Source organism: Sebastes fasciatus, chromosome 1 (genome assembly GCF_043250625.1).
Source record: "Sebastes fasciatus isolate fSebFas1 chromosome 1, fSebFas1.pri, whole genome shotgun sequence".
In the NCBI taxonomy this organism is placed as follows: Eukaryota; Metazoa; Chordata; class Actinopteri; order Perciformes; family Sebastidae; genus Sebastes; species Sebastes fasciatus.
In genome coordinates, this window is record NC_133795.1 from 25,512,914 (window position 1) to 25,533,756 (window position 20,843).

Genomic DNA, 20,843 nt, shown 5'->3' on the forward strand with positions numbered 1-20,843 from the left:
CAGTGGTGTGGGAATTATGGACATATGTGCTTCACAGCTTCACATGGATTCTCTGCATCGCTGTGTTTGATTATTTTTCTCATTCATACCCACTCGCCGGGGTCTAGTCTCTTCCAAACGTAATGCATGTTCCTTGTCAGGTCTCCATGATTTATGCATGCAAAAGCAATATAGCACTATACATCTGTAACTGAATCAGCCAGAGCAGAAATATAGCTTTGTTGTAGAAAGAGAGAGAGAGAGAGAGAGAGCAATGTCAACTCTGACACAAAAAGACCGAAACTCTGAAGATGGGAGCAGACAATAAAATTACAGTCATACTAGAGGCTCAACACCAGGCTGGTAGTTATTGAGCCACATAAAATGGCTAAGAGAGAGTGCTCTTATAGTGCAAAAACACACAACTGGAGAGCTGTTGTCTCTGGGCTAGAGAGAGTGGAGCTCACATTTCACCGCCCTCATTCTCTATTCCCCTCAGCTGCACTGTCCACAGATCACTCAGAGCACCCGGTCGGACTCCTCTGTTTACCCCTTGTACTTCTTCTTCTTCTTGCACTTAAGCGACGTTAAGGATGAGGGGTGCTGGGCAAGCCGTTGCAGCACGGTTCACGCACACACGCTGTGCGGCTTGCAAAGAAAACGCTACTCACTCTGTCTTCTTCTGCGCTCGCTGAATTATAGAAGACCGTCTATTGCACTCGAGCTGCATTGGTTTTCATCACAGTGCTGGAGGTCACTTTGACTTTCCCCCCTTCTACGCTCATCATATATGCAACACGACGGCTTCGCCGTTTGAGAGCCTGCTTGAGGTCACCATTAACCAAGGGAAGACCGACAATGAGATTTATGGAAGAGGAGACAGAGCTGAGAAGAGGGAAGGGAGGAGAAAAGGCATGCATGGTTAAATCTGGTGGCAGCAGCAGCAGCGCCCTTCGTCGGGTCCCTGCTCTTAACATCAATTTCACATATAGTACTGTATCTGCATGTATAATGCATGCGCCCTAAGATAATGGCATGCATTGCAGAGGAGGCTGCTGACTGTGTTTGCGGTGGGTGATGTGTTGGAATTGGTCCCCTATGTCACATTTAGCCTCTGCCCGGGTCCCTCGCAGCATCCTGCAGTTATTAAGGAGCAGAGCGTGTAGCGGTGACATAGTGCCGCTTTACTGTTCCCCGCAGACATCCTCCGGCACACTACCATCAAGATTAGTGGCCGGCTGGAGGGTCCTAAAGCGTGCAATAGCCGCGCTGACCAATAAACTAAACAACAAATATGGAAAAAAGGCAATTACGGTTCGTTTTTTGTTGATATAAAATCATGCCAGAAGAGCTGCTAAACGAAAAATGAATTTACAGCAGAGAATACTAGCATCGCAAAGCGTTAGTATCATTAATCTAAATAGTGGTTGTGAGGGTTTTTTTTTTACCCGAGAAATGTCTGGGGGAAGCACTGCTGTTTGGATTTACATTGCCAAACCTAATGATGAAAATTAACCACAGGCCAACTGTCACAAAATTGCACTGTGCGGCATCAAAGTGGAGATATCCTGTGGGTATCTACAAGCGTGAGCATCCACACTACACATTACGCCCTCCGAGGTCTGTGGGCCTCACAGGGAGGGGGGGCGAACGGCCCCGGGCTGTCCACTCCACAGCGAAGCCGCAGATAAAACACGGTGGACCGATCACAAAACATTGCCTTTTTCTAACAAACCCCACCGGTCCCATGTGATTCAATATGACATTCATTTATAAGTCACCCTTAATAACGACGGCATTTTCATGTCCTAATTCCCCGACTCATCACTGTAGGTACCAGCGACAGCCCCTGGCTCTGGCTCGCCGGCTCCCTCCTCCCCCTTGTCTCCGCCACGTTTGACCTACTTCTGTCTCCGCAACATTGTAAACAGATCTACTAATTGCCTTCATTTATTCATTTGGAAGTCAAGTTCTGTTGCGGCTGGCGCCCTCCCAGCTCATTCATGTGTTAACGTGTACAACGCTGGCCCTCCCCTCCCCCACACGATGACTCGTCCATGTGTGTTTGCGGGAAACCCCAGACAAAAGTATCCCATCATGCCGTGTGAGCTTACATGCTATAAGTGCAAATATTGTACAGTGCATTAAAGCTGAAGTAAGCAGGTTGGAGCAAATATGATTAAAAAAAAGTTTGCATTATAAAACGGTCACTATATCCTGACAGTAGTGCATGAAACAGGTAATCTGAAAACACTCATGTGCCTCTGTGTCCTCCGGTGCTCCTAACGGCATCTGCAAGATTTTACAGACCGGAGGAAAACAATCAGAGCCGAGCTGCAGTCTGCCGTCTCTGAGCAGCTGTCAATCACTCGCAAACTCCAATCAAACGGTCAAACTAGGCAGCTCTGATCAAACATGAATCAATATTCTGTTACTGTTATGCCTATTTCTCGCACAACATGTTCTCAGAAACATCTTGTAGTGAACTGTTTAGCTGTAAAATGAGAAAGTTTGTGACCCAGCATCCCTGTTGAGATCAGTTGAGGAAATACCAAGCACCGCACACAAGCCGGAGCACACTTTCTCATTTTACAGCTAAACAGTTCACTACAAGGAATTTTTGCACAATGATGCCTAAACATTCTGCCTACTGCAGGTATAAGAGTCACAAATCAATCAGCTCCAAGAACACATTTTACTAAACTGACTTTCAACTTCCATCAGCCGCTCCATCCTGGAAAACCTACTGACACAAAAGCACCCTGCGCGGCCTGCAGCCGGCTTGAAATCATGAGGACAGAAGCTGTCATGACTATTGTAGTTCAGACACTTCTCCGCCCCCACGGTCTTATACTGTTATTGCTTTAGTGCAGCCTTGTAAATCTAGGCCACAAAAAACAACAGCGACGTAAAACAAAATATTTTTTTATCACCTCTGATGCTAGCAACAATGACTGCCATTGATGACTAAGTGTGAGAACAGAGATGTTTCTCCTGACCTTTAGAAAGATCATGGCACGGTCTGTCCACAGTGTTCCTGATCTCACACAAATCTGTAACCCAAAATGTAAACAACAACATACACTTGAACACCGTGCTGTTCGTGCTAAATCTGTCTAAGTGAAAAGATCATGTTGGGGAATCTTATTGCTGGTGTTTGAAAACACAATGTCTACAAAATGTGAATTCTTCAAGATTACAGATGGTTATGCTTCTTGACATTATCCACTGAGTTTTAAAGGGGACATATCATGCTAATTTTCAGGTTCATATCATTATGATAGCTGCTCTCTTTTCTATTTAATCATTTTATTATGTGACGGATTATTGTAGCTTTACAGCCCGCAAATTACAATGTTATTATATTTTTTATTTGGATCCGCATTAGCTTCCACAAAGTGCCTGGGGTCCACACAAAAACACTAAATAACAAAAAAACACAAAAAAGAGTAGTTTAAGTGAAAAGCAGCAGCCACCATTCCTGAACAAAATGTGTCATCTACAGAAATTCCCAAGTAAAAAGATGATATAGCATCAGTTGTTTAATTGCCCAGTAATTTTCTAAAGGTTTAAATGGGACATATCATGCTCATTTTCAGGTTCATACTTGTATTTTGGATTTCTACTAGAGCATGTTCAAAAAAGACATTATTTTCCTCACACTGTCTGTCTGAATATACCAGTATTCACCCTCTGTCTGAAATGCTCCGTTTTAGTACCCGTCTCTTTAAGACCCCCTGCTGAAAGAGCCCAGTCTGCTCTGATTGTTGTGAGAAAAATATGGTGCACCTTTGCAAAGGTAGTTCTCAAGACGTGGCTGATATATTCAATGTGACATACTGTAGGAAGGGGAGCCAAATCTGAATGGCTTGTTGAATCACATGTTTTCTGATCTAGGCAGCCCACTAAAAACTGACTGTGTTGTCTTATTTCACAGTTTGTGGGTTGGTAGTCACTCTAGATACCCAAATGTATGAGCACAAGCAATGAAAAAGTGAGTTTTTCATACGTCCCCTTTATCTGGGCTTTCTAAAGCCATCGTGGTCTCACAAAGGTGCAATCTTCACAGCTAAAGAAAAACAAAAATCACCATTTTTTTTTTACATCCCATCAGTGATATTATTCACGACAGCTCAGAATTTGTGAATACACCTCAAGAAAAAATGTTTGCAGACCCGTTAGAAGCCCAGTTTCATGCTATCGAACATGAGCGAGCAGTGAAAATGATGCACATGGACAGGCTAACAAAGAAATACCCCCTATGAACATATTAGTTCATCTCTGATGGCAGATGGGTCAAACAAACAAGATAAAAAAAAAAGCTAAGCATCCCTTCTGTCCCATGAATCACGCCTAACAGGACACTACAGAAGCTATGACAGCATTTCGCCCCGATAAAAGCTGAACCCAAAGGATGGATTTGGTTCCACTGATCCCGATCCGGGTCAAAGGGTCGCGTTTGCGGAGTGCAATAGGTCGGCGTCTCCCTCGTCTGCGCCGTGATTGGTGCCCGCTGAGAGGCTTTGCGTCCCTCAGGGGCCCTCAGCAAACCCATGTTCCTCTGTGTGAGTGTGAATGAGTCACGTCTGGGCTGGAGCGTGTCTGAGTGGCGAGGCGGAGAATTCAGCGGGGAGGACTGCGCAGGGCAAAGAGTTGTCTCTATAATCCAGGGTAAACACTGAGCAGCATGACTGCACGCCTTAGACGTGACCAAAGCTGGGAGAACAGAAATGGATGGAGCGATGAGGCTGCTGCTGCTTTCCTGCCTGGCTTCGTTTGCCACCAGCATTTCCTATTTTCTCTCCTTGTTTTTCCTCCCTGTTCTGTAATTCCTCCAGGGGTTTGACTGGAGACTCTCAACACTGAATTAACCTCTGGGTGGCACTGCTGGCGTCTGTTGTTTAAGGTCACACCAGACTCAAACCTGGCTTCGCAAATATCATATGGTCTGCTATTTGCTGTCGGACATCAAGTGCGCTGTCTTATTAATTACTTCTAGCTGAGAAAAGGACAGCGCTTGAGGTTCTGATGAGATTACAACGCCGATTACACTAAAGGTCTTCACCAGGATGTTTGCAGTGTGATTTGAACAGGAGAAATTGGAAATAGTGGGATTCTGTTGGACGCCACAAAGTAGAGACGAGTTGGTAAACACAAAACCACTTTTCTGCTCCTTTTTGTGGCAGCTCAAGAACATGCACAAAGGATTGAGTCAGATTTCTGTGATATAATCCGCCCACTTTCAAACAGCTCTTTAATGCATTACATCCCATTCCAGCATCCCCTTTTCACACGAAAAAGCTTACATCAAAAAGAAGAGGAAATATTTATAAAAAAGGTTTGCACTCCAGGGAGTAAAGGTTCTTCCGGTGACCACTGGTTTAGGCAATTTGGTTTGCTGAAAACAAACACATGAATGCTTCAAAGAGTTTATATTCGAGTGCACCCAGAAGCTATTGAAATAAAGGGCTGTCACTGCCTCCTCTGACACATTTCAAAAATGCCTGAATACTCTTTTCAATGGGGTTTCACATAAAAAAGGACAAATGAGAGAAAATCGTCTTTACATCAACGCTGAATCTGGTTCATGGACTCATCAGCTTGCAAAGCAGATGATTTGAGGGATTTTCAGAAGGAATTAGCTGGACACTATTTTGCCCAAAAATAAGAAGAAGCAGCTGTAAACATTAGAGCCAACATGTCCTGCCAAATCTCAGCTTTTGAGAACTAATAACAGCAAACAGTTTAAGTGTCCAGTTGGAAAAAAAGTGGAAAGGAAAAGAAGGAAGCTTCAGTCAACTAACATTTAAATTAGGGCTGTGTATTGTCAAGAATCTGGAGATACGATACAAATCATGATGCAGGCGTTACAATTCAATATACTGCAATATTGCAGATATTTGCAGATTGCAACCAATTGAATATTCTACCGTGTGCCAATCATGTAGGAGGACTACGGTGGACGACACGAAAACAGGAAAATGCGAAAATGCAAAAAACATGAAAATGTGAATGGCCCTATGTAGAGCTAGTGTTTGATTTGTCCCTTCTGGGCTACTGTAGAAACATGGCTTCATAAAGAGGAATTGCTCCGTATGTGGATAGAAATGGCTCATTAATGTAACGAAAACACAACTATTCTTATTTTCATGTGTTTATACACTAAAGATTACACTCTTACTAATATTATATTCCATTTCTGCCAATAGATCCTCCTAAATGTTACACACTGGTCCTTTAAAGGTACAGTATGTAGGATTTGGCTGCATCTAGTGGTGTGGTTGCAGATTGCAACCAATTCAGTATCCCTCCGCTCATTCTTCCCTTTCCAAGACTTTGGTAACGTGAGCCGCCGAGTCCAAAACCGTGGTAACGCCGTTCGCTTCGCTCAGACGCCATCTTTACCATAATAACACTACTTTAGGACCAATGCAAGTCAGACGGCGGCTGGTGGTACCACGGTTTTACACTCTGCATCTCGTGTTTCTGCAGTTTCACAAGTGTGTCAGAGAACTTAAAACGCTAAAGGTTTGGTTTGTCCGTTCAGGGCTACTGTTGAAACATGGCGGAGCAACATCACGGACTCTGTGAAGAGGACCTGCTTCCTTTGTAGATATGAACGGCTCATTCTAAGCTTATTAGATTATACACTAATGAAAACATAGTTATCAATATTATATTCCATTTCTGCTAATAGATCACCTGAAATATTACACACTGTTCCTTTAAAGCGGATAAAGATAAAGACTGAGATAAGCAGAGTGTGCCTAAGATTGATTCACATAAGTCTGAGTAAATGTCACGTACTACAATTAAAGAAAAGCAAATATTAAACTTTGGATTCAAATTCAGCAATACCGCGTGTGTCAGATGTTACTCTTTGGTGGCCAATTACGGGCAGAGTTGCTCACACTGAGCCTGCCAAATTGAGCAGAGTAGGTCGAGACACTGGAGTGACTTCTCCCCTGGCGTGAGCGTGGCGGGGACAGATGGACAGGAGATGCTGGAGTGGAGCTGGACTCGGCCCAGCCAGCTCAGTGTCGGTCCATCCGCTCCGTCCCTGGCTCCCTCTCAACTCAGCCGGACGTCCTCTTTAGCTGGCCAATGGAGAGCACCCACCGCATCATGACCCCCGCATTAGGCTCTGACATGGCTGTCTTCATTTAACCTTTACTTATACCGGGAAGTCTGGCTGAGAAAACACCCTGTTTACGTTAGCTGCAGCCAAAAAACAGACAGTTGCCTTTGAGCTAAAGCCTTCTAGCTTTTGGCAGGGTATCTTTAGAGGAAATTTAGAGGCATTTCACTGAAGGGGTTTGAATGATTTAAAAAAAAAAAAAAAGTAATATTAGAGGAGTGTGAAGGGGCTGCTGGCGAGGACAAAGGGGGAGATAGAAACAGCCTTTAGGAGCCAGATTGGAGAAGCTTCTGGTGGCGCACAGACAGGATTTAGGGTGATGTAGGTGTCTTAATTTATGGCCCGTCCTCCTATGGAGGCAGTTTTATTACTCCATTAATGGACTGCGATGAAGTAACGCTATATGTGAAGCCACTTTATCTGCGATGCTTGAGTTGCCTTAACTAATCATCTGTCTTTACTTTGAGATAAAAAAACGGTAAAAATTAGCTCATTTTGTCTCATCTGTATGAGAAACACCTTGCATCAAAACTAAAACATACATCACATAATAGTTATGACAAGGTGGGAAAAAAACATCAAACATCCTTTGTCATGTGTCTAACTCATCCATCCTCCAATCCGTCGTGTGTTTGACGGACATTGTTTTGTCCCCTGGAAATATCTACATAAAATATGCTAATGAAATTAAACATGGAAGTGTGAGGGTTGATGCCGCCTGGCTCTGAATCTCTAATGACTCCCTGCCATCCCTAGAAAAAAAAGCCTGATTAATTTAGGAATGTCGGCCGCAGTGGAGAGTGATTAATTCCTCCTGGATTCAACCATTTAAGCAAACAAGGCAGAGGGGAGAAAGGGAAACAGGGAACCCAAAATATGGACACATAATTAATACATTTGGATCATTTAATTAGCCGCCCAAACAGAGGGAAGGCATGGCTACAGTGTGTCACTGCTTTGTTCAAACAACAGGCTGCAGTTAGTTCTCTCTTACAGAGAGGCGAATATAATGAGCCCCCCTGTTGATAGGGCGAATATTGGACCATCTCTTGAGCTAGTAAATATGGGGAGACAGTTTGAACAAATGATTACTTGTTTCTTTGATGTCTCATGTGTCTGACTAAGCAGAGATAGAGGGGAAAACAAGCACATATATTTTTTTAGATATCTAATGATACCCTTAAAGCAGATTTTCACCCTCGAAAGAATCAAGGAGTTTAAAACAAATGTCTTTATTTTCTCTTTCAGAATGATGTGAAGATCACTCGAAGAGGACGAGACCGCACTCATCTTTTTCAGCGCTCCTTGGTAACACGGGATCCCAGGTGTTTTGTCTGAGCTCGGTATTTTTTTGGAGCCCACTTGGGGATGGGAACGTGCTTGGATAAAGGATGGACTTACTGCGGCCGCACTAAAGGTCACCGTCCTCTAAAGGTCATGTCATGGCCCCTGGCACTGTGGCTACTGACTCTAATCTCTGTGAATCAAAAGACGACTGTCGGACAGACTCCGAACACCTTCCAATCAGAGAGGAGGGAGTGGTCGCTGAACCACCTGACTGTGCATCAGTCCACTGGGGCTCTGTACATCGGAGCCGTCAACCGAATCTACAAGTTGTCATCTAATCTCACCCTCCTGGTGTCCCACGATACGGGCCCGGAGTATGACAACAAAGCGTGTTATCCACCGCTGATTGTCCAACCCTGTTCCGAGCCTCTTGCCTCCACCGACAATGTCAACAAACTGTTGCTTGTTGACTACTCTCACAACCGGCTGCTGGCCTGTGGGAGTCTCTACCAGGGCGTCTGCAAGCTGATGAGGCTGGATGACTTGTTCATCCTCGTGGAGCCCACACACAAGAAAGAACACTACCTGTCCAGTGACAACCAAACAGGGACGATGTACGGGGTTGTCGTGCCCTCGCAGGGCCAGGATGCCACTCTGTACATCGGCACGGCCGTCGGCGGCAAACAGGACTACTTCCCAACTATCTCCAGCCGCAAGCTGCCTCGTGACCCAGAATCCTCTGCCATGCTGGACTACGAGCTTCACACTGACTTTGTTTCCTCTCTTATTAAAATCCCCTCAGACACGCTGGCTCTTGTCCCACACTTTGACATCTACTACATCTATGGTTTCGCCAGCGGCAGCTTCGTCTACTTTATGACCGTCCAGCCGGAGACGCCCGAGAACGGGATGCCCACTGGCGGCTCACCTGGCGACCTGTTTTACACCTCCCGCATCATCCGCCTCTGCAAAGGCGACAAGAAGTTCCACTCGTATGTGTCGCTTCCTGTGGGGTGTGTGCACAAAGGTGAGGAGTACCGTCTGCTGCAGGCGGCTTACCTGTCCAAGGCCGGCAGGGTTCTAGCAAAGTCGCTTAACATCAGCGCCCAGGAGGACGTGCTCTTCGCCGTGTTCTCCAAGGGACAGAAGCAGTGCCACGACCCCCCGGATCACTCCGCTCTCTGCGTCTTCACCATCCAAGACATCAATACACGCATCAAGGAGCGGCTGCAGTCCTGCTACCAGGGAGAGGGGAACCTGGAGCTGCACTGGCTGCTGGGAAAGGACGTGCAGTGCACCAAGGCGGTAGGTTGACTGTAGAGAGAGAAAGGCATCGGTGAACCCTTTGATTTTGCGGTGCCATGCCATTGTTCTGACGGCCCATTATTCTGAAACCCCAATAGTCTGAAAATGTCCCGGCAGCCCGTTATCCCGAACAGAAGCACATGGCTAATTATTATACAAAATGACATCATCGGACCTTCCCAGTCACAATGTTTTTCTTCCTACCATGGCGAAGGCATGACCTGCCTTACTCTGCCTCTGGTTGGCTTACCCTAATATTCTTACCCTAAACCTAAACTAATCTCACTCCTCATGCCTAAACCTAACCAACCCAACCAACGAAGGCATTCAAGGCAACAAGACCGGGAAGAGTACGATGATGTAATTCTGCATAATAATTAGCCACGTGATTCTGTTTGTTGCAGAAAGAGTGTGTGTTATCGGGGCAATGGGCAGTCCCTGATTTTGCCTCATATAACCAACCCCTGTTTCCTACAAAATTACATTCCCATACAACTAAACTGAGTTCTCAATTATGTTTCAAGGAAAAGATATTTTCGCCCGGATTACGGTCGCAGTTTTATAAAGTTTTAAACACGTGGTTAACGTTGTAAATTGGAACAAAACAAAAACACAACAAAACTACTTGGTTAGGTTTTGGAAAACATCATGTTTATTATTTACATTACAGATGTATTTGAAAATAACTCAACGTAGACTTTTGATTTCACACGGGACACGCACAGAGGTCTTCTGGGTGAAGGTCCTGTGTTTGTATGACCCAACCATCCAACCCAAACTCCTTCCTAAAAAGACTAGGATTAAAACGTCTTTGTGATACGACAAAAAAGAATGTAATCCGGGAGAAAATACGTTTCCCTCAAAACGTAATTGACAATGCAGTTTTGATGTATAGGAATGTAATTTTTAGGAGACCAGGCTGCCTATAACACACACATATTTAGACCAACTATGAAAGGTGGTGAGCAGCATTGATATAGGTTTACTGAAAGTTGGTTCTTTGATTATCCACAACCATGATTGGAGCCTAAAAAGCTGATAAGCAGGCAGCCAGTGCTGCGCTGGAAACACCCTTCAGGTTTTCAGGATACCGCGAGAGCAGAAGAGCTGGACGAGATTAATTCCACAATGCTAATCAGAGGAGTTTTGTATGGAGCTTTGATTTCATTCAGGGGTTTGGGCACTGACTCCCGCCTTCTTCTCCTCCTCTTTCTCCACCCCCACCTCCTTCCTTCCACTCTTGTCGCTGTCAGCAGTATTTGAACCCTCTGAGACCTGTTCTTGATCTTGAGAAAAGGGCTTCCTTGTAAATGTCCAAGTCGGTTCCTTTGTGAAAGCTATAATTCTGCATAATGAATGGCTTTCATGGAAACGAGTTGAAAGTGAACCATGAAAACAATGATATTCATCGCATCCATTGCTCTGGTGGCTCACAACATGTACTTTGATTCCACCATGCCATCAAACAAATACGATGTAATGTTATTCATAGGAGCAACTGAGGGAGGACGGAGACACATAATAATGCAATAATTAACTCTCACTGCGCAGTTAACCAAAGAGCTTTATATCTAAAATGGACTGTAAATGACATGCAGTGGTTCAGCTTTGTTAAGATGTCATTAGATACTGCGTTTCTTTGGTTACATGATTAATTACTCAGTGAAAGATCAACAGCAAAGTGTGTCTAGGGATGCACCGATTTTTGAGGCCGATACTGATATCACATATTTCCTTCCTGTGTCAAGAACGTGCCTATCTTAAGATAATTACTACTATTCATTATTAAGACCAATTGGGTTTAATTCTGCTGCTTCACTGACACTTGTTGCTTGTTAAATGTTAGACTACTAGAAAGTAACAAAATGCCAATGTCACAATCTGCCAATTACTGAGGTAACAAGACAAAACAGCCACGCTATAGCGGCTCTATGAGGCTGTACTTAGTCACAGGGGTGATTTAAAGGGATAGTTCTGGTGGTTTGAAGTGGGGTTGTATGAGGTACTTATCAACAGTCAGTGTATTACCTACAGTAGATGACGGTCGGCACGCCCCCAGTTTGGAGAAACAGACGGGAGTACCGACACAGGTGCAAAGCAATGTTCTGCTGTGGACGGGGCCGGCTGCAAAACGTATTTTAGCCACTTAAAAGAAAGACCCACCTAAAAAAACCAATATCAGTATCAGTTTAAGTGTACGCTATATTTAGAATATTCAGATGGGGAACTGAACTGAAAGTGAAAGGTATCTACACTGTTTTTGTCGATGGAGTCTGGTGACTTTGAAAAGCGCATAGATACGTTTCTCTTTCAGTTCAGTTGCCCATCAGAAAGTTCTGTCTGATGGCAAGATAAAGTGGTAAAAATAGTCTAAATATAGTGTGCACTTAAACGGATATCGAATTTTTTAGGTGAGCCTCTCTTTTAGGTGGCTAAAATACGCTTTACTGCCAGCCCTGTCCACAGCTGTATTGCAGCATTGCTTTGGTTCTGTGCGGTATTTCCTGTCTGTTTCTCCAAACTGGCGGTGCGCCGACCGTCATCTACTGTAGATATACTGACTATGGATAAATACTCCAGCTCCACTTCAAAACACCCACACTATCCCTTTAAGCTAAATGCTAATATCAGCATGTTAAAATGCTCACAATGTAAACGCTAACATGCTTATTTAAAGCTTGTATGATGTTCAGTGCTCACCATCTTAGTTAAGAGTGTTAGCATGCAAACAATTGATAATTTGCACTAAACCAAACAGCTGAGGTTGATGGGTAAAATAATATTCTGAAGGTATTTGCTCATAATTACAATTAAACCTGATGAATATATGTACCAAATTTCATGGCGATCTATCCAACAGCTGTTAAGACTTAAAATTACAAATGTCAACCTGCTGGTGTTGCTAGATGAAACTCATAAAGGCCTTTAGACACCGTGTTTTATACATTCAATTAATTTGCACGTCAATATATTTTTTTGAAGTGTTGTTTTGTCTGAATATTTTCACACAAAATGCGAATATTACTTGGCAAAAAAGTGACTTTTTTCGGAACAAGGTTGATTTTTCTAAGCTTTTGAAGAATGAATAAAGGCGTCAACCAATCATGTTGTGCGGAACGGGTTGAGTTGCGCCTATATTAATGAAACTACGTGGAGGCCTCCATAGTCCGAACCAAGACAGCAACCTTTAATACTCCTTTCAACCTTGACAAAGGCAGCACAAACCAGATCTACTCCTTTCGTTCTTACCTGTCACAATAAAAGCCCTAGACATATAATATTCGCTGGCAAGTATTTCGCATTTTCGTGTCATTTATTTGTCACGCCCCCTGGTGTGTAACGGCCTTTAGTTAGTAGAATTTCTGATGATTCTTTCCAAGTAGTTATAAAAGGTATGACGTTAAAAAATCAGCTGCAGAATTTCAGACTGGCAATTTTGCAAGCAGTAAATAGTAACAAATGCAACTGTTGAAACAAATATTGTCAAATATTCACATATGCGTACAATACTTAGTTTAAAAAAAAAGAAAATGGCTTATTTGGGTTGAGTTATGAAGTTTGTTTACGCCGAGTTCACTTCACTGATCACATTCAGTAAAACTGAGGCACATTGCTTGATGAAAGAAAAACAACAGTGAGGACTAATATGCATAAGAAGTCGAGGATGTGAAATGAGAAATTAGCTGCCCTAAAAAGATAGATTTACACACTGAGTGGCAGGCAATTAGCAAAGGTTTGAGGTGCATGTTAGTAGATGTAACAGGACGGCAGAGCATGCAGCTCTCTTTGATGCTTAATCAAAATCTGACATCTCTTGTGCCGTGTCTTTGTGTGATGTCAGATCAAGTGATCTAAAAATCACAGAAACCGGCGCAAAATACGCCGCTTTTCTCGTGTTTGCCATCAGCAATTAGTCTGCTCCGCAAATTCGCCCGCTCCGAGGCGGGTTGATATACGCGGCAGCCAGAGCCCTTTTGAAGTAACCATTTTAAACCCTGAAAATTGTGCACTTAATGCATGTTAGGCTTGCCACAGGTCAGTTTGAGTTCTTCTCTTGCATTCACATGTGTCTACAGTGATCTCAGTCATTTTTCTGGATCCCACTTATGCTCTTCCCTCTCTCTCGTTACCTCGACCTCCCCTCCTTCCATCTGTCATCCTCACTCCTCCTTCCACTCACTCTCTTCCCTTTTCTATCCCTCCCTCCTTTCACCACTTCTCCTGTTTTCTTCCCCACACCTTCTGAAAAAAAAACTAAAAAACACCTCTCTGTCTTTGTACTCTTAATGCCTTCTTCATCTTCACCCCAACACCTATCTCACCATCCCTCCCTCTCTCCATGCAGCCTGTTCCCATCGATGATCACTTCTGTGGCCTGGATATAAACCAGCCCCTGGGGGGTTCCCAGCTGGTGTCGGGTCGGATGTTGTACACAGAGAGCAGGGATAGGCTGACCTCTGTCACCTCCTACATCTACAACGGACACAGTGTGATCTTCCTGGGGACCAGGACTGGACGGCTGAAGAAGGTGAGAGCAGCAATGCAGACGCTGTCGAGCCAGACAGGCTTAAACTGCCAAATTTACACACTGATACTCAGGATTGTCTGGTTGTTTACAGCAAAATTGTTGATTCTCAAGAGATGCAACCAAACCCTCTTGATGACAAGTAACATCACTTATCTACTCAAAACACAATACTGATTTCTTGAGGCTGCTATTGATGACCCACTGGCATCTCTGTCTCTTCTGAGAGTTATCTTCGTGTTTCAGTTTTTGAATTCCAATGCAAAATGTAGCCTGGTGATTTAACATGCTTATACACATCTTTTAAAGTGTCCTTCGTATCTTGTATGAAGATTCAAGTCACTCCATTAAATCCTCGACCTGATGAGGCATGAACAAATACAACAACAACAAAACCTGATAAATTAAAGTTATACTCCAGCGATTTAATATTGCATTCCCTGAAAGTTTGGGGACTTACGAGAGACAGACTACAAAAAGAATAGTCAAAATCGAGTCTGCAGAGGCAGAGATATCCGGACTTTTAGTTCCTAGTTTGCGGAGTCAAACTCCAAACACACTGCAACCTACATTTGCAATGTAGAGCATCTTTTTGTTAGACCTCTGTCTCGTAAATGTCCCATGTCGATCAAATTCTAAACCCACAGTTTGTAATGCAGGCTTGCCAAAGCCAAGATAACCCTGATGACATCACTGAGACATCATCACTTTCTCAGACTTAAAGGTCGACTCCATCTGCGTTCTTTTCCAGAGTTTACAAATGGAAATGGCCACTCAGCCGTTAGCAAAAAGCAGTGACGTAGTTTACCAGACCAAGCTAATTAATAAGGTTATGAATAATGTGAACACTACCACTAGCTGAGTCAATGTTAGCTGTGCTAAGTTTGGAAATAACTGAAAGGGTTAGTTTGGATTTTGTGAAGTGGGGTTTCATGTATACTCCCGTGTTGTGCGAGGTAAAATTACTGTTTTTGTCAATGGAGTCTGGTGGCTTTGAAGAGAGCGATATAATGGCTTCAGTTCCCCGGCAGAAAGGGCTGTCTGACGGCGAGGTAAAGCAGCTGTGGACGGGAGCAGCAGAAAAACTTATTTTAGCGACCTAAAAAAAGGCCCACCTAAATAAAAAAACAACAACAATATCAATTGAAGTGTATGAAGTGCCATCATACAGCCCTTTCCGACGTGAAACTGAACTCTCTTCAAAGCCACCAGACTCCATTCACAAAAACGGTAATTTTATCTTACAAAACACGGGAGTTGCTGCTCTACCGCTGCATCTACCTGTTTCTAGTTTGTTTGTTTGTATGACTTTCAAATCCGAACTAATGTAGAGTCCACAGCAGTACATTGCTTAGCTTCTGTGCCGGTACTTCTGTCTGCTTCTCCAAACTGGGAGCGTGCCGACCGCCATCTAAGTTACTATATGTAACTTTGATACACGTACTAATAGGATGTATATATACTGTCTATGTAGCAGTGTCATGCAGAAACCTACGTCAGGTCACGTGGGATAAAGCTCTTAGAAGGGCTTGGGAAATTAGCATTTTGATGCTAAAACATAGATACTTTGACCAACATGTGAATGTTCGGATTTGAATACACAAGGAACACCAATGGGAAGCTACAGAATGATATAAAAACCTAAAAAAAATAATAATAATTGACCCGCCCTTTACAAAGTTCCTCAAGAGCCACTGTGTCTCTCAGGACTAATTAACTGATTAACGGTAAAATTGGTGGAATGGCCCTTTAATGTCTTACATCACTCTAAAGGTTTCTGCCTCCAAACTCCATATTACATCATTTATCAGTCGTCCATGAGAAATACACCACCGGGATTCATCACCCACAGCTGTTTTTTTTGCATCTCACCGCCGTGCCACATTTATGTAATAATGATCTTTAATCCATTAACACTAATTAATGCAATAATATGATCAATTAATGGCCCAATTAGCATAACGGGTTATGTTTAATATATCATGGTGATTATGTGGGACATTAGGCAGCTGAACAAAGGTGCAGTATTCATGCAGCACTACGTCTTCAGCCTTTGGACGAAGGACAGATTAATGTAAATTTTTCATCCATGACAACTTGGGCCACAACTGAAGCACACGTCTGTTCCTTCAGGTCCTTTGCTAGTTGTATTAATAACAGGAAATTATGCAGCTCTAGTGCCTCTTGTTTAACACCGTCCTGGTGGATTTTGGTTTGAATAGCGTTTAGCATTACAAAGTACTTACAGGACCACTTCACTCATTTTGAATATTATCTCTGTGTACTTGAAATGAATGTTTACATGTTTATTAACACGGTTAGATTTGTAAGTGTTCTCGGCATCTTGTAGGCTCGAATCACTCCCCTGAATCCTTCACCTGATGAGGCAGGAGAAAATAACAAGTCTAATCTGTGTTTTCCTTGTTTCAAAGCCTAACAGTAGTTTTCTTTTAAAATCTCGTTATTTTCAGAATCTATCTTATGATTTGTGAGTTTTATTTTTCCGGTTTTCAATGTTTCAAAGTCTAACTTATAAGTTTGGTGATAACCTACATTTTTCTTATAGTCAACAAAATCAAATAAAGACAAAAAAACAACAATTCATTTATACTATTAATCCTGCGTGAGTAGCCTTAACCATGATATATCCTATTCCTCTGTGCCACACGCCTCCATTGTTGTCTAAAGACTATTAATAAAAACACACCAGTGAGCCAAATTGTGGCACTGTTATGAATATTGGCACTGTAGTTATTTTGAGTCACCCCACATGCACTGTTCTGCTGCCGTAAAACTCACTAACTCACCAAATCTGCAGCTGAAAATAGACCGCAACAAATGCACCCTTTGATTCCGTTTGAGTAGCATTTACTAAAAACCAACCAGTTGCTCAGCTGTTTTAGCTTTACCCTTTAAAGAAAAAATAAAATATATACAGTACTCATGACCTAATTTTAAAGTCAACAGGAACAAAGCGAGCTGATTGCCAAAGACAGGCTGGGTAATTCTGAAAGCATTAAGAGGTTGACTCAAGCATTGTTGGTTTTGGTCTTTTCATTGGATTTGTTAACAATAAGACACACATAGAATATCGCCAGCCTTTAAAGTCTAACTTCAGTATTCCTTTAGTATCAGGTTTCTGCTGCTCTGCCGTGCTTGCATCATGAGGTGTAGGGATTGAGTATTAATACAGAGTACTGCTGACAAGTGTATGATTGACAGGAACTAGTTCAAACGTGTCATCTGACCACGTCTGAAGGCAAAAGTGTTTATAGCTGTTCTGACCGACCGGAGCTGTCATAGAGAGTAGGGTGAGAAATGATACAATGGGGATAATGGTACACTCTTTCAGACTCAGTCTCAGCTTAAAGGTGTTCATAGTGTTGAACGAAGTAGTTGAGTGAAGAATGAGGAAGAAGAGCTTGAGAGAAGCTCCAATCCTGACCATTTTTGGGCTGAGCCTAAAGATTATTTTCATTACTGATTAATCTGCCAATTATATTATCATTGTGGCTATAAAATGACGATGAAAGAAGTCACCCAAAATGTTTTTTTCTAAATCGTTATCAACTATCCAAAACCCAAAGATAAACAAATGCCTCAAATCCTCATATCTGAGATGGTTGCTTGGAAAAATGACTGAGACAATTAAGGTATTAAGATGCTGTTAGCACCCAGGTGTCAGTAGCTAACAATACTATTTGCACTTGGGGCAGAATTGCCAATGTTTCTATTTACATTTGGATGTATATAGCATGGCAAGCACAAGCACACATTGAATACTGTATGCGTATATGTACTGTATGTATATTTTTCCTAAACCTAACCATGTAGTTTTGGTGCCTAAACCTAACCAAACTGCGACTGAAAACTGAAAATAATAAGTCAACTAAGTGAAAAATAGGCTTCTCCCAGGACTCAAACCCGAGTCTGCGGGGTGAAAGTCCTGAGTTTGACCAATTCATCCACCAAAACCTACTCCTTGCATGAACTTTGTTGCTCTTTATATTACTATTATCTACATTTTCATGCATTCTCCTATGAATGTCCAGCAACACGTTTCAATTTCTTCTTGTTACATGCATACGGTCTTTTCAAAATAAACTTCCGTGTTCACAGGAAACATCTTGGTTAGGTTTAGGAAATGATCGTGGTTTGGTTTAAAATAACTACAGAAGTGGCGTTACTTTTTTGGACCCACCCATCGATCCCGACCTCCTAACTACGCAAGCTTTGTCGCTCTTTATACTTTCTGGTTCACGATTATGTGGATTACATACAAATTGATTTTGTGGGATATATATGAATTACAGTGCATTACTTTTCGTAGGTACTGTACAGCTATGAACGGTGTATGAGAACAGCCTGGAGGGGGTTTCAGACGCTGTTTGACAATCTGACAAGCACTTTTATTAAAGCATACTGAATCCTTAATGGTCCACGGCATGCCTAGCTATGACATATCGAGATAGGTTTGAAACTCACAGCTTTGACAAGCAAGGTAGGCAAGCCAACACAAACACGCTATAGAAGTACAGACAACAGGCATCTATTGGAATCTATCATCCACCATAGTGATTCTCTTTATCGCTGTGCGATCCCTTTACACCAGGCCCACAGACATTAGATGACCTCTTTCTTAGAGGTTCATGAAGTTGATTTAGCTCATTGTCTATCACGTTTCATTCCGAATGCATACTGTAATGATATATTATAATCAAGTTCCTATAAGGCTCGTGCTCTGATCTAACTGGATTGACTTGGTAGCACCGCGGGCTCTGCTTACTGCACAGTCGCACAGGCATGCAGCTGACTGAGGAAATGTGTGAGAGGACTGTTGTGACATTAGCCTGGAGGCCTCAGTCTTATGAGGAGCAATCTGTCTGACACACACAACACACACACACACACACACACACACACGGGTCCAGACTGGGAGCGCAGATAGCATCACTGCAGCTCTTTCATTGGATGAGCCATCGGGGGAAAAAACAAGATAGCCTGACAGAAAGAGAGAGAGGAAAAGAGAAACTGAGACAGACAGTGCGAGGCAAAGACTGGCAAAGAGAAGAAAGAGAGAAACAACAGAGACAGACGTAAAAAAGACTGACATACTCGGTGAAAAAAAGAAAGAGGGACAGATTTATTAAGAAAGAGAAGGTAGACCAAGAAAAACACAGAGCGGAAAGTATGTTTTTGATGTGTTCAGGAAGTGAGCAGTAAGTTTGGGTTACGAGTGTGAGGAATCCATCATTACTCCTTTAAGTGCAGAGCGTCTAAAGGCCAGAGTTTGTTATTACACTGACAGAATGAGCAGCCGTGATTCAGACTCCCAGGAGCCTCAGAGGAGCACGGGGTCACCTCTCTGATCCTATTCCATCACCCCTAAATGGACAGGCTGAGTGGAAATGGGGCATGACAATAAATGCCATCAGTGGATCACTGCGGCAGCAGGGCCACCGCAAAGGTCAAGCCTGCCACAGGAAGGGTGTATCCGGGGTGAAAGGTCACAGGGATAGCCGACAGTCTAACCATCCAGGCACCATGCAGCATATGGATGAATCCATCAACGTCCCTCGATTAGGCTACTCCTAGTCCAGATATATAACAGGATATTTCTGTCATCACCTGCCGCAGTTGTGTTACACTAGGTGGTTGATTTAAGCTGAGTAATATGACCCTGTGGGTAACTACAAAAGGGGCTTTTACAATTCGCATGACGTACGCTAATGAGGTGAATCGAGGTAAAAGCCATTATCTCTCACTGATCCTTATTTAAATCTGTTCCAGTTTCAGGGCAGGAGGCTTTGATATACAGTAGGCAACTTTCAGTGGCACTAATGGCACAGTTTCCACTTGTGGGACCCAGTGAGCTCTTGATCAGCAATTCCGTCAGTAAAGTCACATCAAGGTTATTTATTGCAACAATGAGTTTGGTGGTGTGGCTCTCGGTGATGATCCGAAACAAATCTGAGCAAGCTCGACAAAGATTGAGCCAGAACTCACAAACACAAGATATACACAACATTTAAATCAACACTAGTGCAGTGCCTGTTCATGACGTGTCCGTTCGGAATGGGCCGATTGCTTGGCCCCAAGGAAGTGCTCCAGGGAAGTGAAGTAGAGTTCGGTTGTAACGTTATCCAGCATTCACGTAGCGTTAGCAGGATATATCCAGGATCCAGCAGCAAAAGTGAAATGCAGTCAATGAGCTGTTGTCTACCCGCAGAGCTCTGAATCTCCGCCCCCACTGCTGAACAGAGTGCCGTTCGCTTGTTAATTCAAAGTTTATTAATATTGAATGTGTCGAATGTCCAAAATGCACCAAATTCGAAAAAGCACTCCCTTGGGCCCCCAGCAATACACCCACCAAGTGTGAAGTAGATTGTATAGTTCACGAGATATGCAAATAACACGCAGACAGACAGAATTTCCTCATTTCAACATTAAAAATTCTCATAGATGTAAATGCTCATATGTTAGTTGGACAGAGTAGATGTGAATTTGGTACATGTATGAACAAATCTTTAATGCCAAATCCACCAGATGAACCAGTGACTGCCATTGTGAGCTTAGCTGCTGTAGCACATCTACGTAACAGCTCAGCTA

At 43.0% G+C, this 20,843-nt stretch overlaps 1 protein-coding gene and 1 long non-coding RNA gene across 3 annotated transcripts in view; one reads left to right on the forward strand and one right to left on the reverse strand.

Annotated features, from left to right (window-relative positions):
- Window positions 1-8,485: 8,485 nt before the first annotated feature.
- LOC141770165 (plexin-A2-like) overlaps window positions 8,486-20,843 on the forward strand; it is an 84,416-nt gene continuing 72,058 nt past the window's right edge. The window contains exons 1-2 of the mRNA XM_074639825.1: window positions 8,486-9,709; window positions 14,055-14,237. Of these exons, the coding sequence (XP_074495926.1) occupies window positions 8,486-9,709; window positions 14,055-14,237 (1,407 nt within the window). The remainder of the gene's footprint in view (window positions 9,710-14,054; window positions 14,238-20,843) is intronic.
- The window catches only part of LOC141770188 (uncharacterized), a 127,210-nt gene continuing 115,947 nt past the window's right edge, over window positions 9,581-20,843 (reverse strand). For both annotated transcript variants that reach the window (XR_012594455.1, XR_012594459.1), the window contains exon 6: window positions 9,581-9,718. This is a non-coding gene — a long non-coding RNA (uncharacterized LOC141770188). The remainder of the gene's footprint in view (window positions 9,719-20,843) is intronic.